At 40.0% G+C, this 17,918-nt stretch overlaps 1 protein-coding gene across 4 annotated transcripts in view; it reads left to right on the top strand.

The window, feature by feature from the left end:
• EML1 (EMAP like 1) overlaps positions 1-17,918 on the top strand; it is a 210,124-nt gene that overhangs the window by 100,295 nt on the left and 91,911 nt on the right. For all 4 annotated transcript variants that reach the window (XM_017892320.1, XM_017892322.1, XM_017892321.1 and 1 more), the window contains exon 2: positions 15,997-16,179. In XM_017892320.1, coding sequence (XP_017747809.1) covers positions 15,997-16,179 — 183 coding nt within the window. The remainder of the gene's footprint in view (positions 1-15,996; positions 16,180-17,918) is intronic.

The raw sequence follows: 17,918 nt of genomic DNA, 5'->3' as shown, positions 1-17,918 counted from the left end.
GGCCATCTTGCTCCGCCCCTAGTAATGAGTTTTCTAATCCATGAACATGGAATATCTCTCCATTTCTTTAGAACTTCTTTAATTTCTTTTATTATTATTATTTTTTAGTTTTCTACATATAAATCCTGTGAATATTTTGTTAGATTTATATGCACCTATTTCATTTCTGGTACTATTAATGCCATTGTGTTTTAAATTTCAAATTCCAATTGTTCATTGCTGGTTTGTAGGAAAGTAGTTGACTTTTTTGTGTTAACCTTGTATCATGTAACAGTGTTGTAAGAGGTTTTTTTGGGTCAATTCTTTGGGATTTTCTACATAGACATTTATATCATCTGCAAACAGTTCTGTTTCTTCCTTCCCAGTCTGTATACCTTTTACTTCCTTTTCTTGATTTATTGCACTAGCTAGGACTTACAGTGTGATGTCAAATGTATATAGTCTAGTCATAATAACTATTTAATTGTTCTTGTCTACTAATCCTATTGTCTGTGTTATTTCTGGGTTAGTTTTGCTTGGTTGATTCTTTTTTTTATTTTGGGCCATATTTTTGTGCATCTTTAAATGTCCAGTTGTTTTTTCATGGAGGTCAGACATTGTGAATTTTGCCTTGTTGGGTGCTGGATATTTTGAATTCCCATAAATATTTGGAGCTTTGTACTGCGGGTGGTTACCTGGAGACATTTGGATCCTTTTGGGTCTTGCTCTTAAGTTTGATAGGCGGACCAGAGTAGGGTTTAGTCTTGGGCAACATCCTCTGAGTTCTCTCCTTCCATGAGGCTGTGGAGTGTGAGGTTTTTCCACTCTGCCTGATGGTGTCAGGGCATCAGGGACTGTTTCTAGCTTGAGGTGAGCTCTGGTAATTGTTCTAATTTTTTTTTTTTTTTTTTTTTTTTGGATGATTTTTTTTTTTTTTCAGTCTTGGGTAATTTCCTTATATGTAAATGCTGATAAATACTCACCATAAGACTCAAGGGCAGAGTGTGTGTGGGGGGGTATTATTTCCAGATCTCTAAAGTTTTTTCTCTTTGCAATGCTCTCTTCTCCATTGCTTTCTCTGCAAACCCCAATAGTCTTGGCTGTCCTGGACTTCTAGCCATGTGTCTCAGCCACTTAGGGAGACTCAGGCTTTACCTGGGTTCCCTCCCTGCCTCACATCCTGGAAACTCTCCAGACTATCTGCTGGGCTAGTCCTAGGGTTCACCTCTTTTGTTTACCATCTTTCATTGATCACTCCTCCTCATTGTCTGGTGTCCAGGTGTTTGAAAGCTGATGTTTAATATATTTTGTCTGTTCTTTTAGCTGTTTAAGGTAGGATGGTAATCTAATCACAGTTACTCCATCTTGGCTGGAAGCAGAAGTTGATGGCACTTTTTAAGAAGTAGCTATAGAATGTCAAAAAGGATTAAAAAAATGTTTTCCAGTAACAAGGAATGTGGATGGGAGGTTAGAACTCAAACTTTCCTGTAGATTCTAACCTTAAACCGTTGTAGCTCCATCTTTTGATAGGAACCTAAAAGACAAGTTCTACAATAAAAACCTGGGGATTTTAATATCTTCCATAGCTGAACGTATCTATTGTTTTGTACTGAAGCAGTACCACCACCCTGTTTTAGAAAGTTTTTTCTTGGAAAACTAGGTATCTGGCTTTGGCCCCATTGGTGATTTTAAACCATTTGAACTGTACTTTTCTTTTTGTTTTGTTGTTGTTTTATTGTTTTTGAGAGAGGCTCACTCTGTCGCCCAGGCTGGAGAGCAGTGGTGCAATCACAGCTCACTGCAGCCTCAACCTCCCCAGCTCAAGCAATCTTACCGCCTCAGCCTCCGAAGTAGCTGGGACTACAGGCATGAACCATCATGCCTGGCTAATTTTTAAAATTTTTTGTAGAGATGGGGTCTCACTATGTTGCCCTGGCTGGTCTTGAACTCCTGGGCTGAAGCAGCTCTCCCACCTCAACCTTCCAAAGTGCTGGGATTACAGGCATAAGCCACCATGCCTGGCTACGCTGTACTTTTGTAATTTTTATCTCAACTATTAAAGGACAAGCTCTTATGCAGGGGAATATTGTCTGAAACTATTCAAATTATTAAGTCAGGAAGACAACTAATTTTTTGGATGATGTAACCATATAATACTTTAAATAGAAAAAAAATTGTACTAAGTAGAAAAAATTTAGATAATAATAGCTTTTATTTTATTCTTTTGCCGAAAGACTTTGAAACCATGGTATAAAATGAAAATCATTATAGCTACCTTTTTAGATGCCTCTTGTTAAGTCAGCTTATAAAGTGAGGATGTCTTATCCAGAATGGATGACAGGTGTAACAAGTGCAAGTTGCAATATTCTCCGTGTAAAATAAAATTTAGACTGACAGTTTCAGATCTTTTTCAAGTTTTACTCTAATGCTCATTATTTTGTCTTCACTCCCCTTCCCCATCTGCATAATTTTAATCTTTCCTTTCATGGTTAAGATTTGGCAACTTCGTGTGCCTTGCCAGGATCATTGTTAAAAAGGTGTAATTTTTTTTTTTCTTTCTCCCATCCAAGCTGTCCCAGAGCCTGGGTGAGCCACCCTTGCCCTTGGTGAGGTGCAGCTACTGCACCTCATAGCAAAAGGCCAAGTTTTAAAGCATAGTGCTTTACACATTATCAGGAGTTTATTTTCTGCTCAGCTGCAGGATCTCTTGTTCGCTTTAAAACTGTAAGGTGGAGTGGGGGAAAGATGTCAGCAATCTTAAAAGTGCCCAGGTCTTTTAGTTTCTGACAGAAACAACAGCATTTCTGCAAAGGTTGGGGAGCGCGTGTGTGCACGTGTGTGCGCGTGTGTGCGCGTGTGTGCATGGCTTGTGATTCTGGCATGTAATCGTTGGGGCAGGGTGGGGGCTGTTGATTTGATCTCTCGTCTGTGTTCCTACATTTCTATTATGGTTGTTTATTGGCCAATCTCTTCTTGCTAGATTGAGTGCCCTTGGATTGGGAAGATCGCAGAGTTAACTGCATTGCCTGGCACTAGGTCTCCCCCAGAAGGATGCTGAATATCATTGTACCGAGTTAAACTGAAAGTTTGTTTCCTTTAAACTCCGTGTCATCCAAGGTAAACACAGTCACATGTTGCCATTTAGGGTGATCTTGAGTGTTTTTTCTAATCTCCATCACCACCATTATCCAACCTAAGGCTTGTAAAAGATCTTTATACCGTTTCTTTCCAGGTTCAAGAGGCTCTGCTGAAGTTCTTTTAATCAATGTTCGATGACAACATTTTTATATCAGGCAAGGGCTGTTGTAGAGCTCTTTAAGATTGAATTACGTGAACATTAGTTCATGAGCTTCATTTGAGACAGGTTTATTTTGAGATGGGATTGATGCTTGTCATTTTCTATGAAATGATGAATGTCAGAGCCAGAGCTCTTGTGGCAGGTCCAGCTTGGGGGTGAGCAGGACGCAGGGTTCCTAACTGACCCAGATGATCCAAGGAGAACTGGGAGTCTGAGAACAGAAATAAAGCTGGAGCCTTGCCAGGAGTGGTACACAGGGCTGCGAATCTGACAGCAAGGCCGAAATGCAGGCCTGCAGGTGACAGAGCAATGACAGTTAATTGCTTCTCTGTACTGATTGCTTGTATGTTTCTTTTGCTATTGGATACTAATAGAATGACTCCGAATGTGACCATAGAGTATAACTATTCTGTGAACAACATACAATATGGAAAGTCTGCTTTATGTGAGATGTTTCTCTGCAAATCATTGAGCAAAGAGTTATTATTTGTTATTGTTTAAATGATTGGTTTTAAACTACTAAATCTGATAAGATTTTTTTTCTAAATAGCATTTGGAAAAGGCAAAATGATGTAAAAATTCTATGTGTATTTTACTTAGTACCACGGAAATCTCACTGGAATTAATACCTGTCATTTGGATGGAGAACTCATATGGTGAAAAGAGCTTAGACTCACAGCTCACCCTCGGCTCACAGCTCACCCTCGGCTGGCCACATTCTAGCCGTGCAACCTTAGGCAAGGTGGACCAGAAACTCAGGTTCTCCTACTTCACCTGTGGCATGAGGATGGCACCTCCATGGGAGGGCACTGTGTGGCATGGGGACACTGGGCGTGGGGACACTGCACTGCAAAGCTTAGACCCCGACACACAGCGGCTGGTGAATCAAGGATGGTTGTTGTTGTTTGGTGCTATCATTATTTTGACTAATTAAAGAAAAGAAAGTAAGAACATCTCAAGATAAAGGGAACAGATTCTAAGTTAACCTTTAAAAATTACTAGGCCCCTTTAGGTTAACTCTGGGAATATCACTCCGATAACAATGTCTTAGTATTACCAGAAGATTTACAGAGTCGAGCTTGTTTTTAACCCTAGATAGTGAGATAATCACATGAATGGAGAAAAAACACGCTTCTCTCACCTTTTAATAGAATAAAACACATCATGTTACCAGAGACCCTTTTGTGCTGCTTTTTACAGTAAGAAAAAAAGTAATTAAACTTCAAAGTCAGATCCGTAAATAGCTACATGAGGACCTATGGTAAAAGCAGAGCTACAAGGTCTTCTTTTTGCTTCTGAAACCGAGGGTGATATAGGGGCTGTCCAGACCCGTGGCATCCCTTGAAACTCAGAAAGAAGCCGGTGCTTGACTGGGTTCTCATGAGAGTCAGATTGGAGCTGGAGGCTGTAGGAGGTAACACTTGGCCTGTCCTTTTGCCTCTGGTCATGTGCTGCCAAGTGAGAGGACTCATGTGGCATCAGACCTGCCTTATCTTAAGGCTAACATCACATTTTCTCACCTTGGCCAGAGGTGCTGCAGAGAGAGAACTGCACAGTATTTGCAGAATTTGTTCAATAATTATTGTTAATCATTGATTTCACTGAAGATTGATGTTTGCTTTTTGCTCTCATAAACAAAACAGGAATGTTCATAACAATGGATTCGAGTAAGGCTAAAGTACCATTTGTGTTGAGTGTCTGTATGCCATCAGAGTATTAGAAGTTTCGTACACATTAACATTGATCTTTGCAGGAACGTCAGAAGGCAGGTGGTATTAGGTCACATAGCTAATAGGGGACAGATCTAGGAATTGGCTACTGCTCAATTTGAATCCCAAATCAGTGCTCTCTCTGTTGTGCCTCTAAAGCCCCAGGACCCGGACAGGGCAGTATCGGTAACCCTTAGTAGGCTTGTCTCAACAGTGTTTGGCCCTTGACAAAATGCCACGAAGTTGGAACGTGTAGCCCTGAGAAGGGCCGTTGGCAGAGGCTGCAGAGTGGCTTTCAGAGTGGTTGGCCAGCTAAGACATCTGAATTTCATCAAAGAAAACCTCAGGTTGGGAATGCAGCACCAATAAAACCTTAACAACTTATTATCAATGCCTTGCACCACTGGAGGTTCAGTTTTCCCTCCGATTGAATCTTGTCTACCCTGTGCCCAAAGAGCCAGCGTGTGCCACGGGATCGCAACCTGGGAGATCGTTCCCTGCTACTGAGATAGGGACACTGCCCCATAGACACAGTTACACACTGCCATATGCAAACAGATCAGGAAAGGAGCAGGTGCCCAGCCCAACCGGAGCTCCAGTTCACACAGAAGCTTTAGAAAACCCAAGAGGTAAAAGTTTAGAGAATATTGTCTTCTTCAAACCTCCCTCTAACACAATAAAGTGATAATAGACAAGAATGTAAAAACTTGGGGGAAAAAAAAGCTGAAGCTCAATTATTGACACTGTTTTAATGACCTCCACAGATAGATTTGAGAGGTATAGGAACAAAAATGACTTTAAAATAAATAAGTTATTAAGGTTTTATTGGTGCTGCATTCCCAACCTGAGGTTTTCTTTGGTGAAATTCAGATGAAATTTCACGTCTTGTGCTATGGAATCCTGTGAAATGTTTGGAGGTTCAAATGGTTTGTGTTGGTTAAAGCAAGCTTTAGGCTTTGTTTTTCATTATGCTAATCAGTTTTTCCCCCAGCTTAATTGAAGTGTAAAGTCATCTGAACACCACTGGTCTTTTTTGTACACAAGAAGGTTAAGAACCTCAGACAGCTAAGGCTGCTGCCAAGAAGTCTCCCAGTCATATTCTTCAGATTAATTACCTGCAGAAACAGAAGGAAGAAAATCCATTACAGGTTAAAGCAGTGATTTTGGCAGGATCTGAACAGCACTAGGATTATGTCATGGGGAAAACTTGAGCAAATCTCACACATGAGGGCTCTCCTGAGCAGATCTGACGTTTCCGCTTTTAACCATTTGTATCTGAAGGCAAATATTGAGGTGGCGGGGGTTTCTATTAAAATATTAAAATTAAACTTTTTCCTGTATAAATTCAGCAATATAATTTAAATATTCTGATTTATGCAGTTTTATTAAAGCCACTGAGACCACAGTGATGCTAAAGTTTTTGAGTGCAGGGAGCAGGCCAGTCTTGTCTTACTCTGCATGTTGTTTTATAATACTGATTTGAAAATGCAAGGTTATACTACAGAGACCACCTTTTTCCTCCTCAATCCTGTGCTGGCAGCCACAATAAATGTGCTTGAGTCCCAGCAGTGAGAGTGTGTGCCTTCTCTAGAAGCTGCTGTCTACACAAACAACCCAAAAATGTCATAGAAACGCACAGTTCACCACACAGCCGGGTGTGGTGGCTCATGCCTGTGTAATCCCAGCACTTTGAGAGGCTGAGGCAGGATAATCACTTGAAACTAGGAGTTCAAGACCAGCCTGTGCAACACAATGAGACCCCATCTCTATAAAAAGTTTTAAATTACCTAGATGTGGCAGTGTGCATCTGTAGTTCCAGCTACTTAGCAGGCTGAGATAGGAGGATTGTTTGAGCCCAGGTCAAGGCTCTAGTCAGCTATAATCGCACCACTGCGCTCCAGCCTGGGCAACAGAGTGAGACACTATCGCTAAAGAAAAACATAAATGCGTGGTTCTATGTAAAGATTCTTTCATGACTTAAAAAGCAAATATTATTAATTAAACATTGATTTCTAATTAATTATTCAGTACCAATTTGCATAACTGTTGAGACAGCACATAGGACTTTTGTTAAACTTGGATTTATTTTGGTAATTTTTATGGGAAACAACCGCAACAACAATAATGACAATACCTTAATCACAGCTTACATTTATTTATACATACACTATATGCAAAAATGTATTCTAAGTACTCTACATATGTCAACTCATTTAATATTATAGTAACCCCGTGAAATATTCTTGTTGTCTCTGTTTTATACATAGAGGCAGAGAGAGATTAAGTAATTTGTCCTAGGTCATGTAGCTAGTAAGTAGCAGAGCTGGGATTTGAACCCAGGTACAGGTAGCTTGACTCCATAGTCCATGCTCTTAAAGACTAAAGTCTATGCCTCTTCTGCTAGCACTGTCAACACTGACTTAGCTCTGGAATGTCTTCTCCTACCTTAGTAGAACTCTCCCTGCCTTCCTCCTGAGGCCAGAGACCTTCCCAGGTAGGTGTGTGTTAACCCAGCGTCCTACACAATGGTTGTTACACCGAACCTGACCCTGCCTCCTTTTATTTACGTCAGAGGATTTCACAGAACTGTTTAATTACTCTTCAGAGGGAAGACGGATATAAAATACCTTCTTATCTTCCCCACTTCTCTCTCCCAGTGGCTTGACATTATGAAGTGAGATTTTCTTTCCCTCCTATCCAAAGTCAAAGGACAAATGGAGAAATTCCACAGAACTACTCTCCACTCACAAGAAGTTATATAGCACTTAAGGACAGTCTCTTTCCCTTGAGCAACAACTACTTAGTTTTCATTGAAATATTTCTCTGCTGAGTTCTCATAGTGTAATAGCAACCAATCTCAACAAGCAAAAATAACTTCTAAATTGGCAAAACCAGTGGGTGGACCTTATCTTACTTGAACTCATAAAATTACTTTATTTTATATGTTAACATTCGATAAAAACTGTCGTTTTTGAGATAATTCTATGTATTTTAACACAGTATAGTTTAATGTATCAACCACCAGTAAGGATATAGAACATTCCAGTTACCTCCAAATTCCCTTTTGCAGTGTCCCCAACCCAACATTTGGCAACCACTGATCCATTCTCCTTCATTACAGTTTTGTTTTTGGAGAATGTAATATAGATGGAATAATACAGCACGTAACCTTTTGAGACGGGCTGTCTTCATTCAGTATAGTGCCTTTGAGACCCACGCGAGTTGTTTTGTGTATCAGTCGTTCATCCCATTTTATTACTGAGTATATTCCATTGTATGAGTGCACCACAGTTTCTCCATTCATCAGTTGAAGGGCCTTTGAGTTGTCTCTAGTTTCTGTCAAGTCTGAACAGAGCCACCATAAACCTTGGCGTACCGGTTTTTGTATGAATATGTGTTTATTTTTCTAGAGCAAATACTTCAGAATTGCTAGGTCATATGGGAAATATGTGTTTATAAGAAACTGCTAAACTGTTTTCCAGGGTGGCCATGTCATTTTATGTGCCCACCAGCAGTGGGGGAGAGTGTGTTTCATTTGCTCCAAGTTCTCTCTGCACTTGGTTTTGTCAGCATTTTTACTTTTAACCATCCTAATAGATGTGTAGGGATATCTCATTGTAGTTTTAATTTGCATTTCCATCATGACTAATGATGTTGAACGTCTTTTCCTGCGCCTGCTTGTTACCTGTATAACCTCTTTGGTGGCCTATTTAAGTCTTTTGCCCATTTTTTCCCCTTGCCTATTTTTAAAATTGGGTTGTTTTCTCACTGCTGAGTTTGTAAAGTTCTTTATATTTCTCATTCAACAGAGTGAAACAGAAAAAGAGGACACGCACACATCCCCACCAGTACTCCTAACAAACAGTATGGTCCTACATTGGGAGCATAAAGAATAGTATATTTAGATCTAGGAGAGGAGGAGCGTGAGAAAAGGATGTTTACAAGTTGTTCTTGCTTTATAGTTTTATTTCTTTAAAGAGATATGCTTAAGACATAGGTTTAAAAAGACCTATACATTAATTTTTTTTAAGAGCTTAGCGGCTCTCTTGGTTAATAGATATCTGTTATTCTCTGTCAGAAGTGCCATAGACACACTTGAAAACTATTTCTATGTGTGAAACAATTATCTGTTACTTAGAAAATTGACAGAGTCTGAATTTAAGGGCAAGACAGAATTATTTATCCAGGAAGCAGAAGTTACAAGGTGACAGATTTCAATGTCAGAAGCCACTTACTATTATCTGACTATTCCATATGTTTTCATATTTCTGCATTTTTGTTTAAATTGTTTATTTCCTTTGCTTGGAATGCCATTCTTTTTCACCTGGTGAATTTTTTTTTTTCCCTGGTGAATTTTTTTTTTTTTTTTTTTTTTTTTTGATACAGAGTCTTGCTCTGTCACCCAGGCTGGAGTGCAATGGCACGATCTCGGCTCACTGCAACCTCCGCCTCCCAGGTTCAAGCAATTCTCCTGCCTTAGCTTCCTGAGTAGCTGGGACTACAGGTGTGTGCCACCACACCCAGCTAATTTTTATATTTTTAGTAGAGTTGGGGTTTTGCCTTGTTGGCCAGGCTGGTCTTAAACTCCTGACCTCAGGTGATCCATCTGCCTTGGCCTCCTAAAGTGCTGGGATTACAGGCATGAGCCACCACACCCGGCCCTGGTGAATATTTTTATTCTTCAAGGCCAACCCCTGCTTGATCCCATTTTTCCAAATACAACTAATATTTTCTTTGTTCACTTATCACTTTGTATATTTATATAACTTATCAAATTATTTTAGGAATTTGTAGGCATGTGTCTTCTCCACTAGACAGAGAGCTTCTTAAGGATAGCTGTGTGAGCCAATCATCTTTTATCCCTAACAACTAATTTAATGCATACTTCAAAAGAGACAGTCATTTACCCGATTATTCATTAATTTACCAAATATTTATTTAGTTCCCACTGTGTGTTAGGTTGAGGGGCAGAGTAGTGAACCAACAGAAAAGATTCCTGCTTTATGGAGCTTACATTTTGTTGACCTTTTCAGATAACAAGATTCTCCTTTTCTAAAACAGTGGTTTTAAAGCTATTAGTTTTCCTCAAAGCTCTGCTTTAGCTGCATTCCATGTACTTTGCTATGTTGCATTTTCATTATCATTTGATTAAAATATTTTCTAATTTTCCTGGTATCTTCTTTGATCCAATGATTATTTAGAAATGTATTGCTTCATTTCCAAATATTTGTAATTGATTTCTAACAATATCATTGTAGTCAGAGAACATACTTTTTCAATCTTTAAATTTATCCAGATCTGTTTAATGACCCAGAATATGATGTGTCCTAAAAATGTACCATATGCAGTGCCATAGTTAGCTACAGTTTTCTCTACCTATCAATTAAGTCAACATGGTTTATAGTGTTGTTCAAACATTCTGTGTCTGTACTGGTTTTTTGTTTTTTTGTTTTGTTTTGTTTTGTTTTTGAGATGGAGTCTTGCTCTGTCGCCCAGGCTGGAGTGCAGTGGCGCGATCTCCACTCACTGCAAGCTCCGCCTCCTGGGTTCATGCCATTCTCCTGCCTCAGCTTCCCATGTAGCTGGGACTACAGGTGCCCGCCACTGCGCCCGGCTAATTGTTGTATTTTTAGTAGAGACGGGGTTTCACCGTGTTAGCCAGGATGGTCTCGATCTCCTGACCTCATGATCCACCCATCTCAGCCTCCCAAAGTGCTGGGATTACAGGCGTGAGCCACTGCACCTAGCCTGTTTGTTTTAAGATAGAATCTCATTCTGTTTTCAAGGCTAGAGTGCAGTAGCATGGTCATAGTTCACTGTAGCCTTGATCTCCTGGGCTCAATGATCCTCCCATCTATAAGCCTCCCAAATAGCTGGGACTATAGGCATGTGCCACCATGCCGAGCTAGTTTTTAAATTTTTTTTTTTTTTTTTTTGAGACAGAGTCTTGCTCTGTGGCCCAGGCTGGAGTGCAGTGGCATGATCTCGGCTCACTGCAAGCTCCGCCTCCCAGGTTCACGCCATTCTCCTGCCTCAGCCTCCTGAGTAGCTGGAACTACAGGCGCCCACCACCATACCTGGCTAATTTTTTGTAGTTTTGGTAGAGACAGGGTTTCACCATGTTAGCCAGGATGGTCTCAATCTCCTGACCTCATGATCTGCCCACCTCAGCCTCCCAAAGTGCTGGGATTACAGGCTTGAGCAGCTGCGCCTGGCCTTAAATTTTTTATAGAGATGAGATCTTGCTATGCTGCCAAAGCTTTTACTGATTTTTTAAATTAGTTGTTCTATCAGTTGCTGAGAGAGGGACATTAAAATCTTTGGGAAAAATTATAGAATTGTCTGTTTCCAATTTTAATTCTGTCAGTTTTGCTTCATATATTTTAAAGCTCTATTAGGCACATATGTTTATGATTGTTGTGTTTTTCTGATAATTGACCTTTTTTTCATTATGAAATGGCCCTTTTTATTTCTAGTAGTACATTTTATTTGACATCTATTTTATCTGATATTACATCCAGCCTTTTTATGCTTATTGTTTCCATGGTATATATTTTTTCCATTCATATACTTTCAACCTATCTGTATCTTTGTATTTAAAATGTATCTCTTAATGCAAATCAAAACCACAATGAGATACCATCTCACACCAGTTAGAATGGCAATCATTAAAAGTCAGGAAACAACAGCTGCTGGAGAGGATGTGGAGAAATAGGAACACTTTTACACTGTTGGTGGGACTGTAAACTAGTTCAACCATTGTGGAAGACAGTGTGTCAGTTCCTCAAGGATCTGAAACTAGAATTACCATTTGACCCAGCCATCCCATTACTGGGTATATACCCAAAGGATTATAAATCATGCTGCTATTAAAGACACATGCACACATATGTTTAATGTGGCACTATTCACAACAGCAAAGACTTCAAACCACCCCAGATGTCCATCAGTGATAGACTGGATTAAGAAAATGTGGCAAATATACACCATGGAATACTGTGCAGNTCTGTATCTTTGTATTTAAAATGTATCTCTTAATGCAAATCAAAACCACAATGAGATACCATCTCACACCAGTTAGAATGGCAATCATTAAAAAGTCAGGAAACAACAGCTGCTGGAGAGGATGTGGAGAAATAGGAACACTTTTACACTGTTGGTGGGACTGTAAACTAGTTCAACCATTGTGGAAGACAGTGTGTCAGTTCCTCAAGGATCTGAAACTAGAATTACCATTTGACCCAGCCATCCCAGTACTGGGTATATACCCAAAGGATTATAAATCATGCTGCTATTAAAGACACATGCACACATATGTTTAATGTGGCACTATTCACAACAGCAAAGACTTCAAACCACCCCAGATGTCCATCAGTGATAGACTGGATTAAGAAAATGTGGCAAATATACACCATGGAATACTGTGCAGCCATAAAAAAGGATGAGTTCATGTCCTTTGTGGGGACGTGGATGAAGCTAGAAACCATCATTCTGAGCAAACTATCACAAGGACAGAAAATCAAACACTGCATGTTCTCACTCATAGGTGGGAACTGAACAATGAGAACACTTGGACACAGGGTGGGGAGCATTGCACACTGGGGCCTGTCATGGGGTTGAGGGAGGGGGAGGGATGGAATTGGGAGATATACCTAATGTAAATGACAAGTTGATGGGTGCAGCACACCAACATGGCACGTGTATACATATGTAGCAAACCTGCACATTGTGCACGTGTACCCTAGAATGTAAAGTATAATAATAATAAATTTAAAAAGATTTTTAAAAAGTAAAAGTGTATCTCTTGTAAACAGCATATAGTTGGGTTTTGCTTTTTTTAAAAAAAAATGTATTCTGACTTCTTTTGCCTTTTAATTGGTATGTTTAATGAAATTACTGGTTTAATGTAACATGTAATATAATTATTGCTATACTAGGTTTGGGTTTAGCATTTTATTTTTTACTTGTCTTTCTTTTTTGTACCTCTGTTACTCTTTTCCTTCCTTCTTTTGAATTATTTGAATACAGAATTTCATTTTAAATTTTCTGTTGGCTTTTTAGCTACATTCCTTTGCATTATTCTTTAGTCATTTATGAGGGATTACAATAAACATCTGTGACTTTTCCACTACGGTTAATACTAACCCCTTACAGTTAACAATAACTGCTTACATGAGATCTATTGTACAACATTATGACTATAGTTAATAACATGTATGTATTCTTGAAAACTGCTAAGAGAGTAGATTTTAAGTGTTCTCACCACAAAAATAAGTATGTGAGGTAGTACATGTGTTAGCTCAATTTAGCCATTCCACAATGTATGTGTGTATTTTAAAACATGTTGTATACAATATATACAATTTTTGTCAATTAAAATCAGTAAAAACCACATATAATGATGTGTACTTCATATAAAATATTGAAATCCTGCAACTTGTAGGTCCATATTTATCCCATCTTTTATGTTATGGTACTCATATGTATTACATAAAAATACATTATAAACCCTATAAGACAATATTTTAATTTCTGTCTTTAGAAGTTTGTAAGTTCAAGGCTGGGTGCAGTGGCTAACACCTATAATCCCAGCACTTTGGGGGGACGAAGCAGGATCACTTGAGACCAGGGGTTCAAGACCAGCCTGGGCAACACAGTGAGACCCTGCCTCTATAAAAAATTTTAAAATTAGCCAATTATGGTGGGGTGCCACCGCCTGTAGTCCCAGATCCTCAAAAGGCTGAGGTGGGAGGATCACCTGAGCATAGAAGATGGAGGCTGCAGTGACTGTGATTACACCACTGTACTCAAGCCTGGGCAATGGAGTAAGACCCTGTCCAAAAAAAAAAATTTAAGGTTTCATGATAACATAAAAGGAAAATGGAAAAAGGAAAAAAAATGAGTCTTTGAGGCCGGGCGCAGTGGCTCAACCCTGTAATCCCAGCACTTTGGGAGGCCGAGACGGGCGGATCACGAGGTCAGGAGATCGAGACCATCCTGGCTAACACGGTGAAACCCCATCTCTACTAAAAAATACAAAAAACTAGCCGGGCGAGTTGGCGGGCGCCTGTAGTCCCAGCTACTCAGGAGGCTGAGGCAGGAGAATGGCGTAAACCCGGGAGGCGGAGCTTGCAGTGAGCTGAGATCTGGCCACTGCGCTCCAGCCTGGGCAACAGAGCCAGACTCCGTCTCAAAAAAAAAAAAAAAAATGAGTCTTTGAACTGATTCAGGTATTTATCATTTCCAGTGCTCTTCATTTTTTTCTTAGGGTCTGAGTTTGTATCTTATACAATTTCTCTTTAGCCTGAAGAACTTTTATTAGCATTTCTTGCAGTGCAGGTCTTTTGGTGATTAATTCTTTCTGGTTTTGTTCCTCTGAAAATGTCTTTATTTTACTTGCTTTCTTGGAAGATATTTTGCTGGATGTAAAATTCTGGATTTAGTTTTTTCTCACCCCGTACTTTAAAGATGTAGTTCCGCTCTCTTCTGGTCTCCATAGTTTATGATAAGTCAGCTGTTAATCAGACTGCCGTTCTCTTGTATTTAATATGTCATTTTTCTCTTGCTGCTTTTGGTGTTTGTTCTTTATCTTTGGTTTTCAACAGTTTGACTATAATGTGCCTTGAGGTGAGCTGTTTTGCGTTTATTTTGCTTAGTCTTTGATTAGTATTTTGTAATTTTGTGTGTGTGTGTGTGTGTATATATATATATATATATATATTTTTTTTTTTTTTGAGACAGAGTCTTGCTCTGTTGCCCAGGCTAGAGTGCAGTGGTGCAGTCTTGGCTCATTGGTTCAAGTGATACTCCCACCTGAGCCTCCCAAGTAGCTGGTACTATAGGCGTACCCAGCTAATTTTTGAATTTTTAGTAGAGATGGGGTTTCACCATGTTGGCCAGACTGGTCTTGAACACCTGACCTCAGGTGATCCATTTGCCTTGGCCTCCCAAAGTGTTGGGATTACAGACATGAGCCACTGCACCTGGCCTGTAATTGTATATTTCTGTTCATTAAATTTGCACTATTTTGGCCATTTGTTTGTTTTGTTTTTGTGCCACTGCAGTCTGGCCTGGGCGACCCTGTCACCCAGGGTCTTGCTATGTCACCCAGGCTGGAGTGCAGTGGCACAATCTCAGCTCACTGCAGCCTTGACCTCTTGGGCCCCAAGAAACTGTCCCACCTCAGTCTCCTGAGTAGCTGGTACTACAGGTACATAACCACCACACCTGGCTAATTTTTTTTTTTTTTTTTTTTTTTTTTTTTTTTTTTTTTTTTTGGTATTTTGTAGAGGCAGAGTTTTGTCATGTTGCCTAGACTGCTTTCAAACTCTTGAGCTCAAGCAGCTTGCCCACCTCAGCCTCCCAAAGTGTTCTCTGGGTTCTCTGGTTGGAGAGCACAGTAAGTGAAGGGAAGAATGATGTAAAATGAGATTGGAGAGGCAAGAAGATCATGGAGAGGTTTACAGACCCTGATAAGGAGTTGGGAATTATGATTCTATGTCAGAAAATATGATTACCATAATTGTAAGGGTCACTTGCCAAACTCATATTGCTTTATCCTTCAGAGTCTTGACCAATGGATAGGGTGGCCTTGTGATTGTACGACCTACCTGTCAGTTAACATAATTGGAGCAGAAGCTAGAAGACCATGCAGACTGGGTTTCTGCAATATGTGGGAAGTTGAAGTAGACTTCCCACTGCTAAGGTTCTCCGATATTGAAAACTTGAAAACAAGTTGGCCTGCATGTAGAAAAGTATAATGACAATTAAAATCACACTTTAAAATGAAGAGCGCAAATGTAGAGAATGAAAAGATCATTGTAGAATGAAGAGCTGTAGTTACACACAGCTAAAGATTTCACATGATTTCTGCGCAAGAGCAGTATCTTTAGTCCATAAGTGTTATTATGTTAAAACAATGGGCTTAAAACAATGTGCTAGATAGAGTATGTTTATTGATCTGATCTCCGGGGAACACTGGAAACTCACTTGATCCTTTCTTTGGTTTAGATGACAGCGCTTCTGCTGCAAGTAGCATGGAGGTGACAGACCGCATTGCTTCACTGGAGCAGAGAGTCCAGATGCAAGAAGACGACATCCAGCTGCTCAAATCAGCTCTAGCTGATGTGGTTCGGCGGCTGAACATTACTGAGGAACAGCAGGCCGTGCTTAACAGGAAAGGACCTACCAAAGGTGGGCATTTGAGTGACACAGGAACTTTAGTAGAATTGGTCTCAAGGTAGGATCTTGCTCTAACAAACACATTGTGCTCTTTAATATTGACAGAGAATCAAAACTTAGAATAACAAGAAAACTATCTTAGCACTGTCAACATAATCACATGAAGTATGATAGTATTTTGGGGCTTTTTGTTGGTGAATTGTATAGCCCAGTGATGTACATTTGTAGGTGATCTTTAAATGCTTGTTGAGTCAAGGAAGGAACAGTCCAAATGAACCACTGAGAACAGTTTTTTATCAAGATTCTCCGGGATGGAGAGAGCTTGCAGAAAGAACTACGGTCCTTTGGGCCGCTTTTGGAGGTTGTTCTACCTAGCTTGTTTTTGAAAACTCTCATTTCTTTATATGTACTTAACTTATACTATAATTCAGTTCAGCACAGCAGCACTCGATCATATGCCACATTCAAAGCTCTGAGCCAAGCACTGGGGGTGCAGAGGTGGCGGGCCTTCCTTTCAGAAACTCAGAATCCTATGTTATCACTAGCTCTTCCCCTCTTCTAGCTGCAGAGCAAGCCACTCCCATGCAAAGCCCTCTGTTCCTTTTGAATCTCCTCTGCTGTCCGCAAGGACATCACCTGCTACAGAGCTCTGTCCTTGGTAGATTTCTCGCAAATTTAAGTCATCATTTCATGTCTCTGTGGCTCTTGGGAATGAGATATTAAGAAGCAATAATTGGTTAAATAATTCTGTCATTATCTTCTTAGAAGATAATGGAATTAGACAATTAGACAATTTTGGAACTAAAACGCCTCATGACAATTTCTGTCCTGCTAGCTGGTGCCCTTGTGTCTGCGTGAACTCGCCCATGGTTCATCTTTAGCCAGAATCACTCTTCCTCGTGACTAACTATAGAAAAGAGAATTCTTCTTGGCTGTGAGATGCCTTTGGCAAAAACGTTTTTTGAGATTACAACATTTAGATGTTCCTTTAAAAATGCTTTCCATTGGCTAGGCGCAGTGGCACATGCCTGTAATCCCAGCACTTTGGAAGGCTGAGGCGGTTGGATCACTTGAGCCAGGAGTTCAAGACCCATCTAGGCAACATAGTGAGACCTCATCCCTACAAAAGATTTAAAAGTTAGCTGGGTGTGGTGGCAAGTGCCTGTGGTCCCAGCTACTCAGGAGGCTGAGGTAGGAGGTTGCTTGAGCCTAGGAGGCCAAGGCTGCAGAGAGCACCACTGCATTCCAGCTGGGCGACAGAGCAAGACCCCATCTCAAAACAGAAACAACAAAAGGACTACCTTTCATTGTTATTTCAATTTAACAAATTATTTCACAGTTAATGTGTATTTTCCTTGGAGTCAGGAGGGAGAACTGTCTAAGGTTGCGTCTTTGAGTTTTTTTCTCAAGTACTTGGCTGCATTTCCACACATTTGTGGGAAGAAATCAGTTTCTTTGTCGTCCCAGGTAGTTATCACCAGCTCCGTGTGAGATGGCTACACCTGTTGGGCTGATGTCTGCATTTTGAATAATCATTTTAAGTAACCTTTTTTCCTTCTGAGTTACAAAGTGATTCAGGTATTTTAAATATAAACCGCATTATTCTAAGTATTCTTGACCTACCCAGCTTTCCACAAATAAATCTGATGACTGCTGTGTCTGAAGGGTACATTTGAAGGTGCTGCTTTATATAAAACTTCAGACTTCTGAAACTTCCTTATTTTTAGAAAACTACGGGAAGAAAATAAGAG

The sequence above is a fragment of the Rhinopithecus bieti genome, unplaced genomic scaffold, assembly GCF_001698545.2.
Source record: "Rhinopithecus bieti isolate Rb0 unplaced genomic scaffold, ASM169854v2 scaffold_20150, whole genome shotgun sequence".
NCBI lineage: Eukaryota > Metazoa > Chordata > Mammalia > Primates > Cercopithecidae > Rhinopithecus > Rhinopithecus bieti.
The sequence above is the reverse complement of the archived record's forward strand: the minus strand, read 5'-3'. Positions and strand labels throughout refer to the sequence as shown.